The 15412-nt window shown below is 36.8% G+C and overlaps 1 protein-coding gene across 1 annotated transcript in view; it reads left to right on the top strand.

Annotated features, from left to right (window-relative positions):
* The window catches only part of PDE10A (phosphodiesterase 10A), a 193614-nt gene that overhangs the window by 111881 nt on the left and 66321 nt on the right, over window positions 1-15412 (top strand). The window contains exons 3-5 of the mRNA XM_076333970.1: window positions 1012-1040; window positions 12598-12718; window positions 14653-14702. Of these exons, the coding sequence (XP_076190085.1) occupies window positions 1012-1040; window positions 12598-12718; window positions 14653-14702 (200 nt within the window). The remainder of the gene's footprint in view (window positions 1-1011; window positions 1041-12597; window positions 12719-14652; window positions 14703-15412) is intronic.

Here is a 15412-nt window from a genome sequence, read left to right as displayed (position 1 = left end):
ATATGTGTAAATTAAGGGCCACAAATATATGATCTTTCTCTGTGAGATTAAATCTATTTGGTGTCTTAAAATTAATTTCCAAAGCATAGTAATTTGATTCCTAGTATCAAATAAAAGTTTACAAATAGTTCCCTTCGTGTTTTCAGAAACAGCTAACCAACTGGAGGTTTGTAAGGGTGTGTTTAAGCTGCTTTTGGTGTGGTTGAACTGGAAGTTGGAAACTCTTCCTGTGGCAGATGCATTCTTGCTGTATAACTGCTTTCCCTTTATTTTCAGAAATGCTACTCAATGTTTTAGCTAGCATTCTGGTATTGTACCATTGTACCGGTGTTTATTTTTACATATTTAAATTACAAAAAATGCATAAGAGTCTGCTTGCATTTGAAAGGACAAAACTTAATAGTGTGTGTGTCTGTGTATATATATAAAAATATAAAACCTTGTGATCTGTGCTTTTAACGTGTTATGTCAGATCACATCACTGATGTTCTTCTATTCTTATGGTCGCAAGGCTTTTTTTCCACATCCGAAGAAGTCAACAGGGATAGCATCTTTGATGTTCGGAACAGAAAGTCTAAGTCTACTCACTAACTTGCTTGTATATGTAGGACGTTGGTGGCATATATTTGGTAGCAAAGGGCCTTTACTTCTCAGACTGTGCAATACTAACAATTGCCTTACTGAATTGGAACATAAATGTAGGAGAATGATACAGGACTTATTGGTTTAGCTGGCCTGTGAATTGACTTATGAAAGGTAGGAAATTTTGTGTTCTTATTAAGTCAGAACAGAATTCTTGAATGCTTTGTTCTAATTTTAATTCCTTTTTAGATTTAGAAATTTAAAAGATTGTAAATGCATACCAGTCTCAGGATATTTCAATTACTTTATTGAACCATGTTAGAAAAGTTTTGTACAAAGGTGCAAAAATTGTTTGAAGTGTGGTATCTTGTTCTTCATTCAGTCTAGAAACTTCCTGAGTGCCTAATTGTTTGTTTTGTTTCCTCTTAGATGAATCGACTCCCAAAGAAGTCAGCAGGGTAAGTGCTACTCTCTATCCCCTCTAAAAAGAAGATTAGTTTCTGAGCCCTACTGTTCACTTGAGATGATTTTTGTGCAGTCTCTGATCAAGAGTTGACTCTATTCCCTGGACATAGTGGATCTCCAGAGAAAAAAAAATCGGTGTACTGACTGACTAGAGAACAGTTAATAAGGAAAATAAATATTAAGGACACTTGATTGGCTGTAAATAAATTAAAGGATATTTTGCATTAACAAATTCAGAGTTCTCACAGTGCTATTTTTGTGATTGAGTTTTAAAAAGGTACTTCATGGAAACCAGGAAAATCATGGGACTTTGAGATTAGGCATAACAGCAGACTATTTAATCAGTGTTACTGCCTCGAGAGATGGCAAGCATAAGAGGAAACAAGGCAAGGAATATGCCCTACCTAGTAACTCCTTTTGAGATGTGCTGTTCTACAGATGAGCTAAATTCTTCAATTTGAAATATTTTGCAGTGTACTGTATGAAATGTAATGTAAAATCTTAAAAAACATATTCAGTAATAAATTCCCAGCTCTAGCCTTGCATCTGATTGACCCTGTGTCCTGCAGAGTATCAGTCCATGGTGGAGGACTTGTTAGGGGGATCTGTTAGATACTAGTGCCTTTGCTGGGTATGACAAAAGATCAGTACAGGACAACCTGTTGCCCTCAGATGTGTCCAGTCAGCCCGAAGCCCCCAAATGTTATTTCATATAAGATGAGGGACCCACTTACAGCTTTCTGAGGTGCAACCATAATCCTGTTTTGCTCCTCTTCTTGAATGTCTTGCATAAACTATTTCACGTTCCCAGGAGAAACACAATAGTGTCAGACACATATTAAGAACAAGGCTGATTGAAAGACTGCAAAAGCCGGCTGGGTGGTCTTGCTCTCAGTAGAAGTCCTTTGGAAAATACTAGGGTATGGAAGGAGGGGAAACAGGCTGGTAGTGGAAACCTCAGTTTGGTAACCCCGAGAGCAGAGGGCTGGCATAAGGGGGAACTGAAGTTCAGCTCTTACAAGACTATGAAAAAGAGATTAAATGATGTCTAAAATGAGTTTATTCAAGCAAAAGTTCTCCATATGTGTGATGTGCTATAGATGTATAAGGGTCTTGAGAATTTAGGTGAAAATTAATACGTTTTAGTAATTTATTAATTTATAAGAGGTTTTTTGGTCACCCCTTAGTATTCAGCAGTTATGGCAGTTGAGTAAATACCTATCGGTGCAACCAAAGATTATTGTTATTAGTATATCTGTATATATTGTTTTGATTTCAAAGTAATTAAAGGTCTGCCTAAAAATCTCAGAAGCCATAATTATTTCTGTGGAAGAAAGTTCATTTTAATTGTTGTTAATGTGGTAAATAGATTCACATTTTACCTTAAACTCTGTAAAATGGAGTTACAAAACATATCTAGGTTACCACATTTGAGCTATTTAAGGCAGAAAAAGCAAGCTCTGGAACCCTGAAACTCCCCGAGTCTGCCCTACCAGTCACCCCCTCCGTCTCTCAGACATGCTGGTCCCAGCCATCTCAGCCCCCGAAGTCATGTGTAGTGACTCAGAGTTTTCCTGAAGATGGATGGGCTGTCACTTCAAGTCCTGGAGTCAGTGAGGCGCAGATGATACTTCAGATGTTCTTAAGTAAATGTTTTCTCCCTTGGGTTTTTTTTTTAGCTATCAATCATTGTGCACTTGATGTGTATACCGTGTTACACTACTATTTTTTTTTTAAAGTACACTACTTGAGGGCACTCAGTAATGCACCGTACTACAAATGAACATGTTTGTTAGTTTCTACTGTTTTTGAATAATGCCGTATATAATAATGTAGACCATTGTGATACATCCTCTTCCGTCAGCAGCAGCTCAAACAGATGCCAGTTTAATTAAAATCTAAACATAAATTAGAATTTAAATTAGGAAAGTTCTGTACGTGAGTAATGTTTTTCAGACAAAAAGACATGTTCATGCTGACTGAAGAATTATGAGTTTTAAAGTCATTAAGTGTTACATTTTTAATTCCTGAAAATGTCTGCAAGAAGCAGCTTATATCATAGGGAAGCAAAAATAAAGGTTAGTGAAAGGAAATTTATTGCAGAATTAAATCACCAACTGGTTTAAAATATTATATTAGTTAGGAACCAAGATAGAAATATGCTGAAAAAAATGTGGTTTTTACCGCATCTTTCAATTTTGGGCAGAGTGAAAACATTAAAATATTCACAGTCTCAGGCTGTGACATCAGTTGCTTCAATAGTCTCCTTTTCTGCTGTGCTTACACAGGACAACAGAATTAAATTGGGGGAGGATATTTTTTGTTAAATTTCTTTAAGCCCTTTCTCCCCCCCCCCCCCCCAAAAGCCTCACCTTTTTTCTTTATAAACATAAAAGACTATAGGATAGTTCTAGGGGCTCTAAATACTGAACTCGTCATTCATTTGCCTTTTTTTCTTTTAATCAGCAAAATGCAGTGGGATGAATGGTGTCCAGATATTTGAAAAAAATCTTTTACTTCTTTAATTATTGGAAGCAAATGTCAGCATTTTCAAGGGTTTATGTTGCAGTTTCACACTTTGAAAATTGAGGATGTTCTGTAAAATGCTGTTGTATAGGAACTGCATTTTTAATCTTTTGCCATTTTTAGCAGCTTAGTAGAAGAATGAAAATAAAGTAGCAATCTTGGCTATCAGCATTACATTGCACATTTTTGAAACAAGGAGAGAGTAGGAGAAACCTTCCACATATTTTAAATTTTGAGGTTTGTAGAATAGAAAAGAAGCTTTTCAAAATTTAATGTCTTTAAATCTGGTCTACTAATGGCAATTTCATCAATATTTTGGTGTTCAGAAGTTATGTGTAAAGATACCCTGATTGGCCTGACATAGTAGCTGATGGGGGGCGGGGAGGAGAAAAAAAAAAAAAGATTTCCCGATTCCCGTAGACTGCTTTTGGCATAAGAACAACTCTGGTTACAAAATATCTCGTGAGCATCTGTGACCAAACAGTGAACCTGTGAACTCTTTTCTGCACGCTAGATTCCAATATTTATGAAATATATGTAACTGGGGACAAAATCTCCTTTTCACATGAGGTAGTATTGGGAACATCCTTGGAAATGCTGAGTTTCTTCTGCTTGCTTATTGTGCAGATGTGTGTTGGCTGATCCCATCCATCCTAGCTACAGAAGTGGTTTTCTGGGCAGAGGGATTGCAGAAAGCAAACCAACTGTTGAACTATTTTGGTGAAGAAAACTTAAGCTGAATTTTATACTTTGTTTTGCTGTTTTATCCGCAAAAGAAATGAAAATAGAGTGTGAGTTTGAGCACTAAGTGCATATGTGTTCATGTATATCTAGACTAAGGATATATTTCTTTGACAGTATTAGTGAAAACAGTGTGCATTGGAGACATGTTATTCTTTTCAGTTGGCAAAAATAACCCCATTCCTACATGAACTATAGCCAGGATTTTGTTCTACGTGCTGCTAAGTTTCCCATGATCACTGTGTGCTCTTTTGTACCTCAGATTCTGAAGTTTAAACAAAAATACTTAATGTTCCTGATATGATCACAGCGAAATTAGCTGTTGTTCATTTTGCTTAATGACTTTCCATTCCGTGTTTACTTGAACAATACTTCCAGTGAAGCTGCATTTTGGCAAGTGTCTTAGCTTTGTAAACGCCGGTGATGCCAACAGCAATTCACTTTGCAGAAGTTTACCATATAAACACCAGAAAATTATTACCTAGCAAGTGACTAGCTCATTTACAGTACTTTATTCTTGGAAACAGGAATAATACTTTAATCCTCTCCTTTCCCCTTTTTGGACTTGGAGCTTTTGGCAGCTGCCTTGGCACCAGCTAGCACCCAGCATAGTATGTCACTGACAGCTATAGAATTAGCAAGTGTGTTTTCAGTAAATAGTTGCAGTAATTACATGTATCTTCACCATGCAACTGATAATAAAAATTTGGGCTTCTTAGGACACACTGGCAAAGCAAGCTCATTCTTTGTAGTATTTCCTTATTAAAGATGGGATTTAAATGGTTTCGCACAGTCCCAGAACTGAAGACTGCGACAAATCCATCAAAAAGTTAGGGGAACTAGAAAAAACATGTATCTCCAGCCTTTAGAAGTGGTCCAAATAGCATTGCACCCATTGTCACGGGAAGAAGTTGCTTGTATAAGCTGATTTCTTTATAAAGAAAATCTTGTGGATACTGTGGTAGTGATAAGCAACAGTGGTGGGAAAATGAGGAAGTTTATTTTTAATTTTGTACATGATGTCTTTAGAGTGCTTGCAAGTCAAGTATTAGGAGGGAATGTGATTTTATAAAAAACTTTTTAAAAAGAGGAGCAGTATTCAGCCTTGTCAAGTTAAAATGAAGCTCATTAAGCTGTTTTATTATATAATCTGGAGAGGTGATATAATTGAGATATTCATGCAGTTTTATGAGCCTTACAGTTAATAACAGCTTATATGGTTACTTCTATATAATCATAATGTTCTTTTTTCATAAGCCAAGCCTTTGCTTTTTATTATGTATTTTTCCTATTACTAGTGAAGCAATTTATTTCAGTGTTACCATTTGATAACAGGGAAGGAGCTGATGGAAAGATTAGAATTGGATGCCAGTGAATGGGGGCTATTTGGCAAGAAGCTTCTCCTAGGGAAGGTATTCACCATCTCTCCAAGGCTTGGAAATCAGCTATGTAAACAGGCTGGGAAATGCGTGCCTTCAAAATTAGTGAACCCTTTCTATGCAGAGTGAGAACTGGTTTGCATCTTTTGACATAATAGGGCCTGTCCTGCCAAATGTCATCTCATATTTTCCCTTCTTTGCTTTTGTCGTGAACAGCGTTTGATGTGCGAACAAACAATCCATAAACACCTGTGTATGGTGCCACAATGCTAAACTTTATTTACTGAGCAAGTTCTAACCCATGTCCTCTCCAGTCAAAACAAGAAGGATAGACGTCAGACAAATGGGTGTAGAAGCAGTTTTCTCTGAGGCTATGTACAAACATTAAAATTAATCACCTCAGCTAAGTCTGCTCTTCATAGCTTCTTGCTTTCCAGTGTCCAAGTTTAAACAAAACTGGTTACTCCAGCCAACCCCGGTTACCTCTTCTGATTTTTCGGAGCAGAGAGATTTTTCTGAGCTTCCTCGCCAAGCTCACTGCTCCTCTGAAAGCCAGCTCTGCACTGTAAGCTTGCTTACCACATTCTCTCTACTTTTATTTTTCAGTCTGAGGATTTGACATCCTTCGGCTCAGCATTTCCACCTTGAAGCAAGCAAGCAGTTTTATTCCCTTTCTGTAGGTTTCTTTGTGGGTTGTTTCTTTTTTTTTGGGGGGGAGGGGGGAAGTTGTGGGTTTGTTTTGGGTTTTTTTGGGTTTTTTTGGAATGAAGTCCAGACCCATATTTTTGGTTCTTCACATGTGCAATTTAGATGTGTTTTCACTGTTATTAGGACACAGTTATCTCTTAGTTATCTGTGCCCAAAAATGAGAAACACCAGTTTCTGTGTAAGATGTGAACTAGCCATCAGCGCAGCTAAACAATGCAAAATATCGCAGCCAGTGAAAGTACCAGGCCTACAGAAGGTAGCAGTACACGTCAACATACATATCAAACATGTACACAACCTAACTTATATACACATAAAAATGACCTGAATAAAAGTTTGTGTCCTTTTCCCAATTTTATTAGTTGGTTTAATTAAATATTTTGGCTTTTTTTCTACAAGCATTTCTTTCTTTATACCCATTGGTCATCAGAAATGCAATAACATTACTATAACTAAAATACAATAATTTCTTGCATTTAAAGAAGTGGGTGACTATTGTGATACTTACAGGTCTGGCCTTTTTTGTTTTTAAATTAGTTGTCTGAATACTCATTATGGTAAAGTGTGGTGACACATGGAGTGAATATTCTAGGTACTTTTAAATAAGACGTCTCTTACAAGGCTGCCTTTGCCTGCAAGGACTGGATTTGATTACCAATATGTTCCTCTCTAGTTATGCATTCCTTTAGGGGTGGAGGAAAAAAAAGGAAAGAGGCAAGAATATACTTGTTTAAAAATCTGCTTATACGTGGGCAAATAAAGTAATGTCCCAAAATTCTTAAAGGAAATATAGTATTTCTTTAAAAAAGATACAATAATTTGAGTATTGATGATCTTCCCAGAAGGTAAGTTACGGAAGCAACCGGAAAATTATATAGAGTGAGTCTCTTAAATCAGGGTGGTAACTGTGTATCTGGGTTTTTTCATAGTGCTACCTGAAAGGAAGGGAAAGCTGATCTGTTTCAACAAAAGGCATCAAACAATGTAGTTTGTTTATTTTTGTGACTGCAATGCTTGTTTTTAAGAAATACCAAAGTGTTGCTGTTGGAAATTTTTTTTTTTTTTATAAAGCAGGTACCAATGGCACTGAGAACTTACATATGTAAGACCAGTCTTTTTATACTTCTGGTCCAGTATGAACATACCTAGCATGAAATAGTTTAGTTTGACATCTCAATCAAACGTCAAGCAAATGTTCAGACCATTAAGACTGCAAACAAATGCACTTTTTTTTTTTTATTTGAAGGTTTTTTTAGTTCATCTTTCAATTTGTTCCCTGATGACTCTTGTTGCTGAGACTATAGTTTTACAGGAAAGAAAACTTACGCTGGCTGGAAGTTTATCAGGATATTTTGGTCATTTTGGGTTTAGCAGCTGCTTATGTTCTATAGTATGCTTCATAGAGAAGGGAGTAGCTGTCAGTTTTAAAGAGTAGACTGAAGAAGTTTGGGTGCAGGTTGTTGTCACATTTCAGATCTCATGACTTAGGTGTTTGTGGTGAAATCCAGTCCCTGCCTAAGGCCATCGTTTTGTATAAAGTGCTGTGCAGCATCACTTGGATTCACCATCTGCAAGTCTTGATGCTGTCATTGACAGATTAATTTAGGTGGTTTGATGAAGCATTAGCTGGTTGTCTGAAATACTACCTGATGTAACCAAAGAGAGAATAGGCATTTGAAACTCCCCCGCCTATATACAATCTCCTTGGCCTATGTACATCCTTTGTTCTTAGTAATTTAGCACCCTTCAACAACTGAGGCTCCTTACAAGAGCCTCTGTTTGTCCCAACAGATCCTAATCCTAGTCTCAGATTACATTTATGGCCTCAGTTTCAAGTGCCCTGGGACAGAATAGCCTACACCTATCCATGGTGTGGCCCCTCTGACACCTCTAGAGTGCCTTGCAAATGGATAGGGTGGCACTGGACACAACATGTATAACCTTAGCTCGCTCAGCGCTGCTGATGTCCTCATTGCACGCTCTGTCCAGCCAGCCTGCACAATGGTGAGAGTCAGGCATCGCCCCTCGCCTCCCAGCTCCTCTCGCATAGCAAATGAAATAGGGGAAGCCTGGGATGGCACCAGGGGCCGGACCTGAAGCACTGATTATGAAGATCCATACTGCTTTCCTAGAGCCTCTCTACATTTCAGTCTGAGAATACTTGAAAGGGTGGGCAAGGAGCCTTGAAAATTTTTAAGAAAATGCTTGATGCTTGCTAGAAGAATTGGTCCCTGCTTTCCCAAAAGTCTGTTTCCAAGGCATACTGATACGACAGGTCAGCACCTTCTCCCGTTTCCTGGGCAAAACGCCTGTGCTGTCCTTCTCCATTGAGCCTGTAACGAAACAGGACTTTACAGCCACCTCCCAGAAGGTGGTACTACTCTGGCCCTCATAGCCCTGTGGTTGTCTAGAGGCTGCCTGCATCAGTTGACAGAGAGCTCTGTCTTGTGGTTCTCTCTGACATCCTCTGAAACCAGCCTAAGATGTCTAAATTACAGCTGAAAACTAAACAACATCAAGAGGAATCTCTCTGGATGTTGCCACTTCCCTCCACATTTTCTGGCTTTCACAGTTTGGTTTGGTTTTTTTTTCTCTCCTCATCCAATGAAGTTCTGCGTCCCCAAAGTACTTTTGGCCATCCCTCTGCACATTACATGGAATTTGGACTGTTCATTTATTCTAACTCCTCCTAACCTGTGATAATGTCATACACTATGAGGTCTGTAAAGGGCATGTTTCTGTTGCAGAACCAGGCAATTGTTGCTGTGGAGAAAGAGCTCTGTAGAGTAGGGAGAAAGTATCACATAGGAACTTGCTTTTCTCATTGCTATTCAGAAGACATTTTAAGAAGTTACAGAGAAAACAGATAAACTTCTGGATTATGTTGGCACTTATTGACCCTGTGCTGTATTAATGAAAGCTTTTTGTTGCAGCAGAAGGGCTTTTTCTTTTCTGCAGGAGCATAAAATGCCCCTGGCGCAGCTACCCTATAAGCATGAAAGCATGGAAATTAATCTTCATTTCAGTTTGTCATACATAAAATTTATTTTAGATATTAAATTGTGTCCTTGAATATTTTTTTTTTGGAGGTGTCTTAATTGTTCAAAATGAATGCTTAAAATTCATCTCACTTTATGGTATTTCAGTATCTCCTTTCATGGAATAAAATGTTTGTGATTCTCACCCTCTTTGTTTAGAACTAAGTCACAGCACTATTCTTAAATCACCTGCCATGGGTTGCTGTATTCTATTGCACCACAATATTCTAAAGACAAATAACCATAGAAATATTTTTCTATAAATCCTGCAAAAACGTCCTTCTTTCATATTTATAAATTTGAATATGAATATTTATAACAGGATTTTCCTCCTTAATTGTTAGTTCTTTTTCATAGCATTATAATATATGCAACTACTAGAAATATGATGCCAGTATGATAGTGGTATGATAGTGCTAAACCAGTTTTTATTCCACTTGAATTATTTCAATGTAATGTCGCTGAAATTCAGAATTTTACAGTAAATATGCCAATATACTTGTAGACACTGAATCTTAAATAGAAGGAAATCAGCAATGGGAAGAATGAATTAAGTAAAAGGATTTGAGTATTAATAATGTTTAAATTGCAAACTAAATTACCATAACAAATTAAGAAACAGTACTTAGCTATCTCTGATGACAAAGAAATACTTTTTTTCCACTGAGTGTGTCGAATTCTTTTGAGGAGTTACTTTCCTAAAGTAAGTTTTACACCAAATATGCGCACGTCTGTGTTAGCAACCGCATTGGATAGTGCTTGTACCAAGGTTTGCTGATGACTTACTCAGTGTTTAAACAAACGGTTTCATAAAGAATATTGTGGCTTTTCAACCAAACATAATTGTGGTTATCCAATCTAAAATGCCTAGAACCAAATAAATAAGCCTCTTTCACTCCACTGTAATAAAAATAAAACCATTCTGCAGCATGATGGAGTAATTCTTTGCTGGTGATTGATCTAAGTCATAGAATTACTTAATTGTGAATCTGGACAAATTCTATTCATCTGGCCAGTTGTGGATCCACAGATTGTCAGTAATAGAAATCTGCCGTATTAAAGCTGTATGTGTTATGCAGCTACCATCTTTTTAGTAACATGGATGCATGCAATGATTTGCGCTGCTTACAGAATGTTTGCAGGCATATGTTGCAGAGCTGAGGGTAAAGGGCACATAGCTTATTATGTAATTACTATGCACGCGGAACTGCTGCTTGATTACGGGGAAAGTTATTATTCTGCCACGGCTGTTATGCCAGTGGGCTCATTTTGATGATGTGTTCTCTTAATGTATTAGCTTTAACCTTTGAAGATTTGATTTAAATCCTGACTGTGCATCACAGGCGAAGAGATATATATTCATTTCCAAGTTCTGAGAAGGCATTTTTCCACATGATAAAGGCTTTGTGTGTGTGTGCTTGATTAGCTATTGTTGCTTTAGGATATGTGGCTACACATACTTTTGCAGATATGGGTTAACATGTATGAATAATATAGACTCTCGTTCACCATTCTCCTGTTATATGGCTACTTACGACTGTATCATAAGTATAAAAATTCCACTTTCATGAAACTATGCTATTGTTTTCTCCCTTTGAAGAATCATACAGTAGTAAATGTGGGACACAATAGAGGACAGTCAGTGGAAGCTTGCCAGCTGCCATACGGTGCTAATAATGGTATTGTAAACTCAAGACTTAGAGCAGTTTATGCATGTATGCAGTGTGACCTTACATCGCTGTCAAAATTTATAATCATCACATCAATTTATAGAAAGAATTATTAAGTATTTGTTACACTGAGAACATTTTGGACACCCTAGGTCTCAAATGTTCTAGTATGTCCATCTGGAGCAATAGATTAATACAACACCATGTGTTAAGAAGGGGTCATGGCAAAGACTGTATGTTCTCAGGAGCCATTTTAAAGTCAAGATTAAGATCTGCTTAATTTAAAGGAATCGGGAATTGATATTATCCAGCAAGCATTTGGGTTTTTTGTTGGTGGAGTTTGTTTTTTTGCCTTTTGTTTGTTTGTTTGTTTTGCTTTTGTTTTGTTTTGTTTTTTATTTTCTATAGTACTGTTTACATTAATCTGGTCTATATTACATTTGGCTCTAAAGTATGAATAAGCAGGAGAATAAGTCTTAGTCTTTCAAGCAACAGTAATTTGTCTAAATATCACCAGCTTCATTTTTAGTTTAAGCAATATAATTTACTGCGTCACTGAGTTCAATAAGTAATTGACCATATTACTTTCTTCAGTTACCACATTACCAGTTTTGGGCAGGGTAATGAATCTTTACTTACTGCCAAGTATTGCTTTCTGTGAAATTATTGTTTGTGATGCTGTCGTGCTACACGTGCACATTTACTGCCAGTTTTATCAGCCCTTCAGGACTTGGTTTCAGGACTCAGGAACTGGATAACCAAATGCAGCTGGGCCCCTGAAGGGAGGCTGCATCTCCTTTCCTATGAGATTTTAGCCATGTCATGCTGTTTCATCGTGCCAGCAACCAGCACCCCATTGCTCCCACCTAAATATCCTAGCTGATTTGTAATCTCTTTCTGGCTTTATCTGCTGTCTTCAGTTGAAACAAATGCCTATTAGGCCACAGCGGCTAGCATGATTTTGACTCTTGCAGTTTCTGTCCTTCAGTCTCTTGGTGTTAATTGCTGCTGTATTTGAAAGGCTGAGCTCCTTGAGCTACCACCTCAAAGCTCTGGTGCTTGGCACAGTTCTGTCATTTGGTTCATGAATTTGAGGTGGAAGATGCTGGCAAAGGCAGCTAGTTGCCTCCTTCTGTGGTGGAGCAGGAGCTTAAAAGGAAGGACTTGAAGGCTACTTACCTTCTAATTGTCACATCTCTCAGTTTCTTCTTGAGACATTGTCATGTGACCTTGGCCAAGTTTAGGTGATTATTAATTGCTCAGTGGTGTACTCGGTACGCTTTGAACAAATGTCTAATGGAGCATAGAGTGGAGTGCTGTGCCTCTTACTTGGCAGTGACCCAGTTCTTCAGGCAGCTGGATTAGGACAGTCACGATTGACTTGGTATTGAAATCTCAACGTATTATTTTTAATGAATTTGTATGTTTAAAACCTGCAAAATACATCTGAGTTATTCTAAAATGTTCTTCTCGTCCTTGCTTCCGTAGTACCAGGATACGAATATGCAAGGTGTTGTGTACGAATTGAACAGCTACATAGAACAGCGCCTGGATACAGGAGGAGATAACCAACTACTTCTGTATGAACTGAGCAGCATCATTAAAATAGGTAAGAAAGAATCAGATATCTCTGAGCTGTTACTTAGCATCAGTGCACAGCCCATTTCATATGTGGTTTAATTAATAAAGACAGGTATTGAGGGATAACAGTGTTTCCTTTGGATGTTGTCTCAGTATGAACTTACTTCACCTTCTGTCCCTCAGTGAATCCCTGACTGCACTTAAGTGAATTTCATCTTTGGAGAGAGTTGTGTATCCAATTGCAAAATTAGAGTCCCCTGAACCAAAGAACAGACTATTCTGGTTACGATGGTGTTGCAATGGCAATATTGAAAGTGTAAAAAAAAAAAAAATCTATCGGTAATATCACTGCATACTTGAACTCCTTTTGAAACAGAACTGAGATGTTACTGAAGGAGGGCATATCTTTTGCGTGATCTCAAATTACGTTCAGTTGTTTAACCATTTTTTTTCTATTTGATGTAAGTACCTTTTGTGGTAAGAAAATACTATACATGATCAAAAGTTAAAAAATAAAAACAAAAAAATAATTCCAAATAAGTGCAATTCGGCTTCTTTTTAGCCAGAGTGGATGTACTCAGACTTCAATAGGAAGTATCAATAGCTTTGTTCAGTATAGCTTTCAAGTCAACTCTTTAGAAAGGTTTTACCGTCCCTGCTACTTCATCATTTTGTAATGATGAGTAATAGTTCTGGTTTATATACATGATGTTTTAAAAGGACCACTTCTGTTTACTGATTTTGCTTAAGTGGTTATTTGGATATTGATGTCCAGCTCACAGCAAATCAGACTGGATTTTGTTAATACACGGCAAGCAAGAAGCTATAGGAGACAGGGTCTGCTTATCTTTTACAATTTTTTTTCTTTTGTTAAGCAGATGAGTTTTTTTTTTTGTTATATTTCCTTTACAGTGCTCATTTGCCTCGTAACTCAATGTGCTTACATACTGCAGCTGAAGGATTTAAAATCTGAATGCACATTACCATGCCCTGAACTCTCACTGGTGTTTCACAGTTGACAATAAGCAAGTAACTACACAGTGGGTTTTTTTTCCTTTTGTCAAAGAAATGCAGAAAGCCAATTGATTTGATCCCACACAAGTATAATCACTACCTGAAACATACTAAATGGATTCTTGTGTTCATTCATAAAAAACAGGTATCGGATATGTACATTTACTGGTTAGAATGTATATTAACTGTTGGAAAGACAGACTTATGCTCAAAGTATCAAAGTCTATTGTGTAAAGCAGGGTAAAAAACATCGATTGCTATATCCTCTTCTGATTTTGAGAGTTTTCATTTTAGTAGTAAGTTATGATGGTTGGCTGACTTTGAACATTTGAGAGTTTAAGGAACTGGACTTTACCCAGTTTCATACAACAATCTGAATCTGGCAGAAATCTGACAAGTATAAACTTTCTGGTGTGTGTCAGTGTTTTTAATATGGGGCAGGTGCAGAAAATAGAAACAGTTTGTTTTGAAATACATTTTTATGGCAATATTTGCAACATTTTATTTTCCCATAATTTTCTATCTTAAGGCGAGGACAAATATAGCTTACCATCTACGAATGGTATTTATTTTACTCATGGAAATTGTAATGTTGTCTGGCTGATTATACTGTAAATACATGTTCTTATTTTACTTCTCTACTGTCATATGAATTAATTTGAATTTACAGACATTAGGCCTTGGAATAGGAATAAGATGTATAAAGAGGTTGTTTCTAATTATCTTTTAGAATGTAGTAAGTGATGATGGGGGAAAACAAGAGTTATCTCATACCTCTAACTTTGTAGAGTCTGGGAAGTTTCAAGGGAGACAGCAATAGCCCTTCACCTTTAGAATTTTAGATGTTTGTCCTAAGTGGAATTGAATCTGTGGTTTCACCTCAGAGATGTTGTGTAAGTTCGATTTCCCCTGTAAGTACAATTATTTCTTTTATTATTGCTTTGGCAGCTACAAAAGCTGATGGATTTGCACTGTATTTCCTGGGAGAATGCAATAATGTAAGTATACTGGATTAAGAAGCTACTTTTCTGTACAGTTACAAGTGCATTTTCCAATTTGACAATGATATTTTGATTTTATTTTGCATGTCATTTAGCAGGAAATATTACCTGAGTGCTGAATATTAGCTTTATGTTATCTTTATTTCTGTAAAATAGAAGTTTGTTGAACATAGTGGTAATGAAAAAGTTTCCTGCATTTAGATCCTTGGCCTTTTAATTTTTTTTTAAAGGTTTGGCAGTAGTGCTGTTGTTTCTCTGACTATAGCAACTTAACTTGCGATTTAACCCCATTATTAATTGTCTTTAACAAACAGAAAACTTAACCTGGATTTACTCTCTCCATAGCCTATTCTTCCCATCTAGTTATCTCTCTGATTTGTTTTTAGATATTATCAGGTCTTCTGTTAACTGCCAGCTGCAACTTGATAGTGAGATAATGTAAATTTCAGGTGTAGATTTTAGTTAGCGTAAAATAACTTGTACTTTTAAAACTTATGAATGAAATTAGTTTCTGATGTAATAATTTGAATAACAGTGAGTCCAATATTTGCTGTTTTGTTATTTGGCATTTAGAACGCATTTCATTTTTTTCTATCCAGATTAATTTGTACAGTTACCATTATACCAGATTTTGTAGTTACTTCGAATGGCTACCAAGAAGGAAATGCAGTTTATGCTTCAGTCAGTTCCATCAACTTAAAAAATCA

The sequence above is a fragment of the Aptenodytes patagonicus genome, chromosome 3, assembly GCF_965638725.1.
Source record: "Aptenodytes patagonicus chromosome 3, bAptPat1.pri.cur, whole genome shotgun sequence".
Lineage (NCBI taxonomy): Eukaryota > Metazoa > Chordata > Aves > Sphenisciformes > Spheniscidae > Aptenodytes > Aptenodytes patagonicus.
This window is presented reverse-complemented; position numbering and strand designations above follow the sequence as displayed.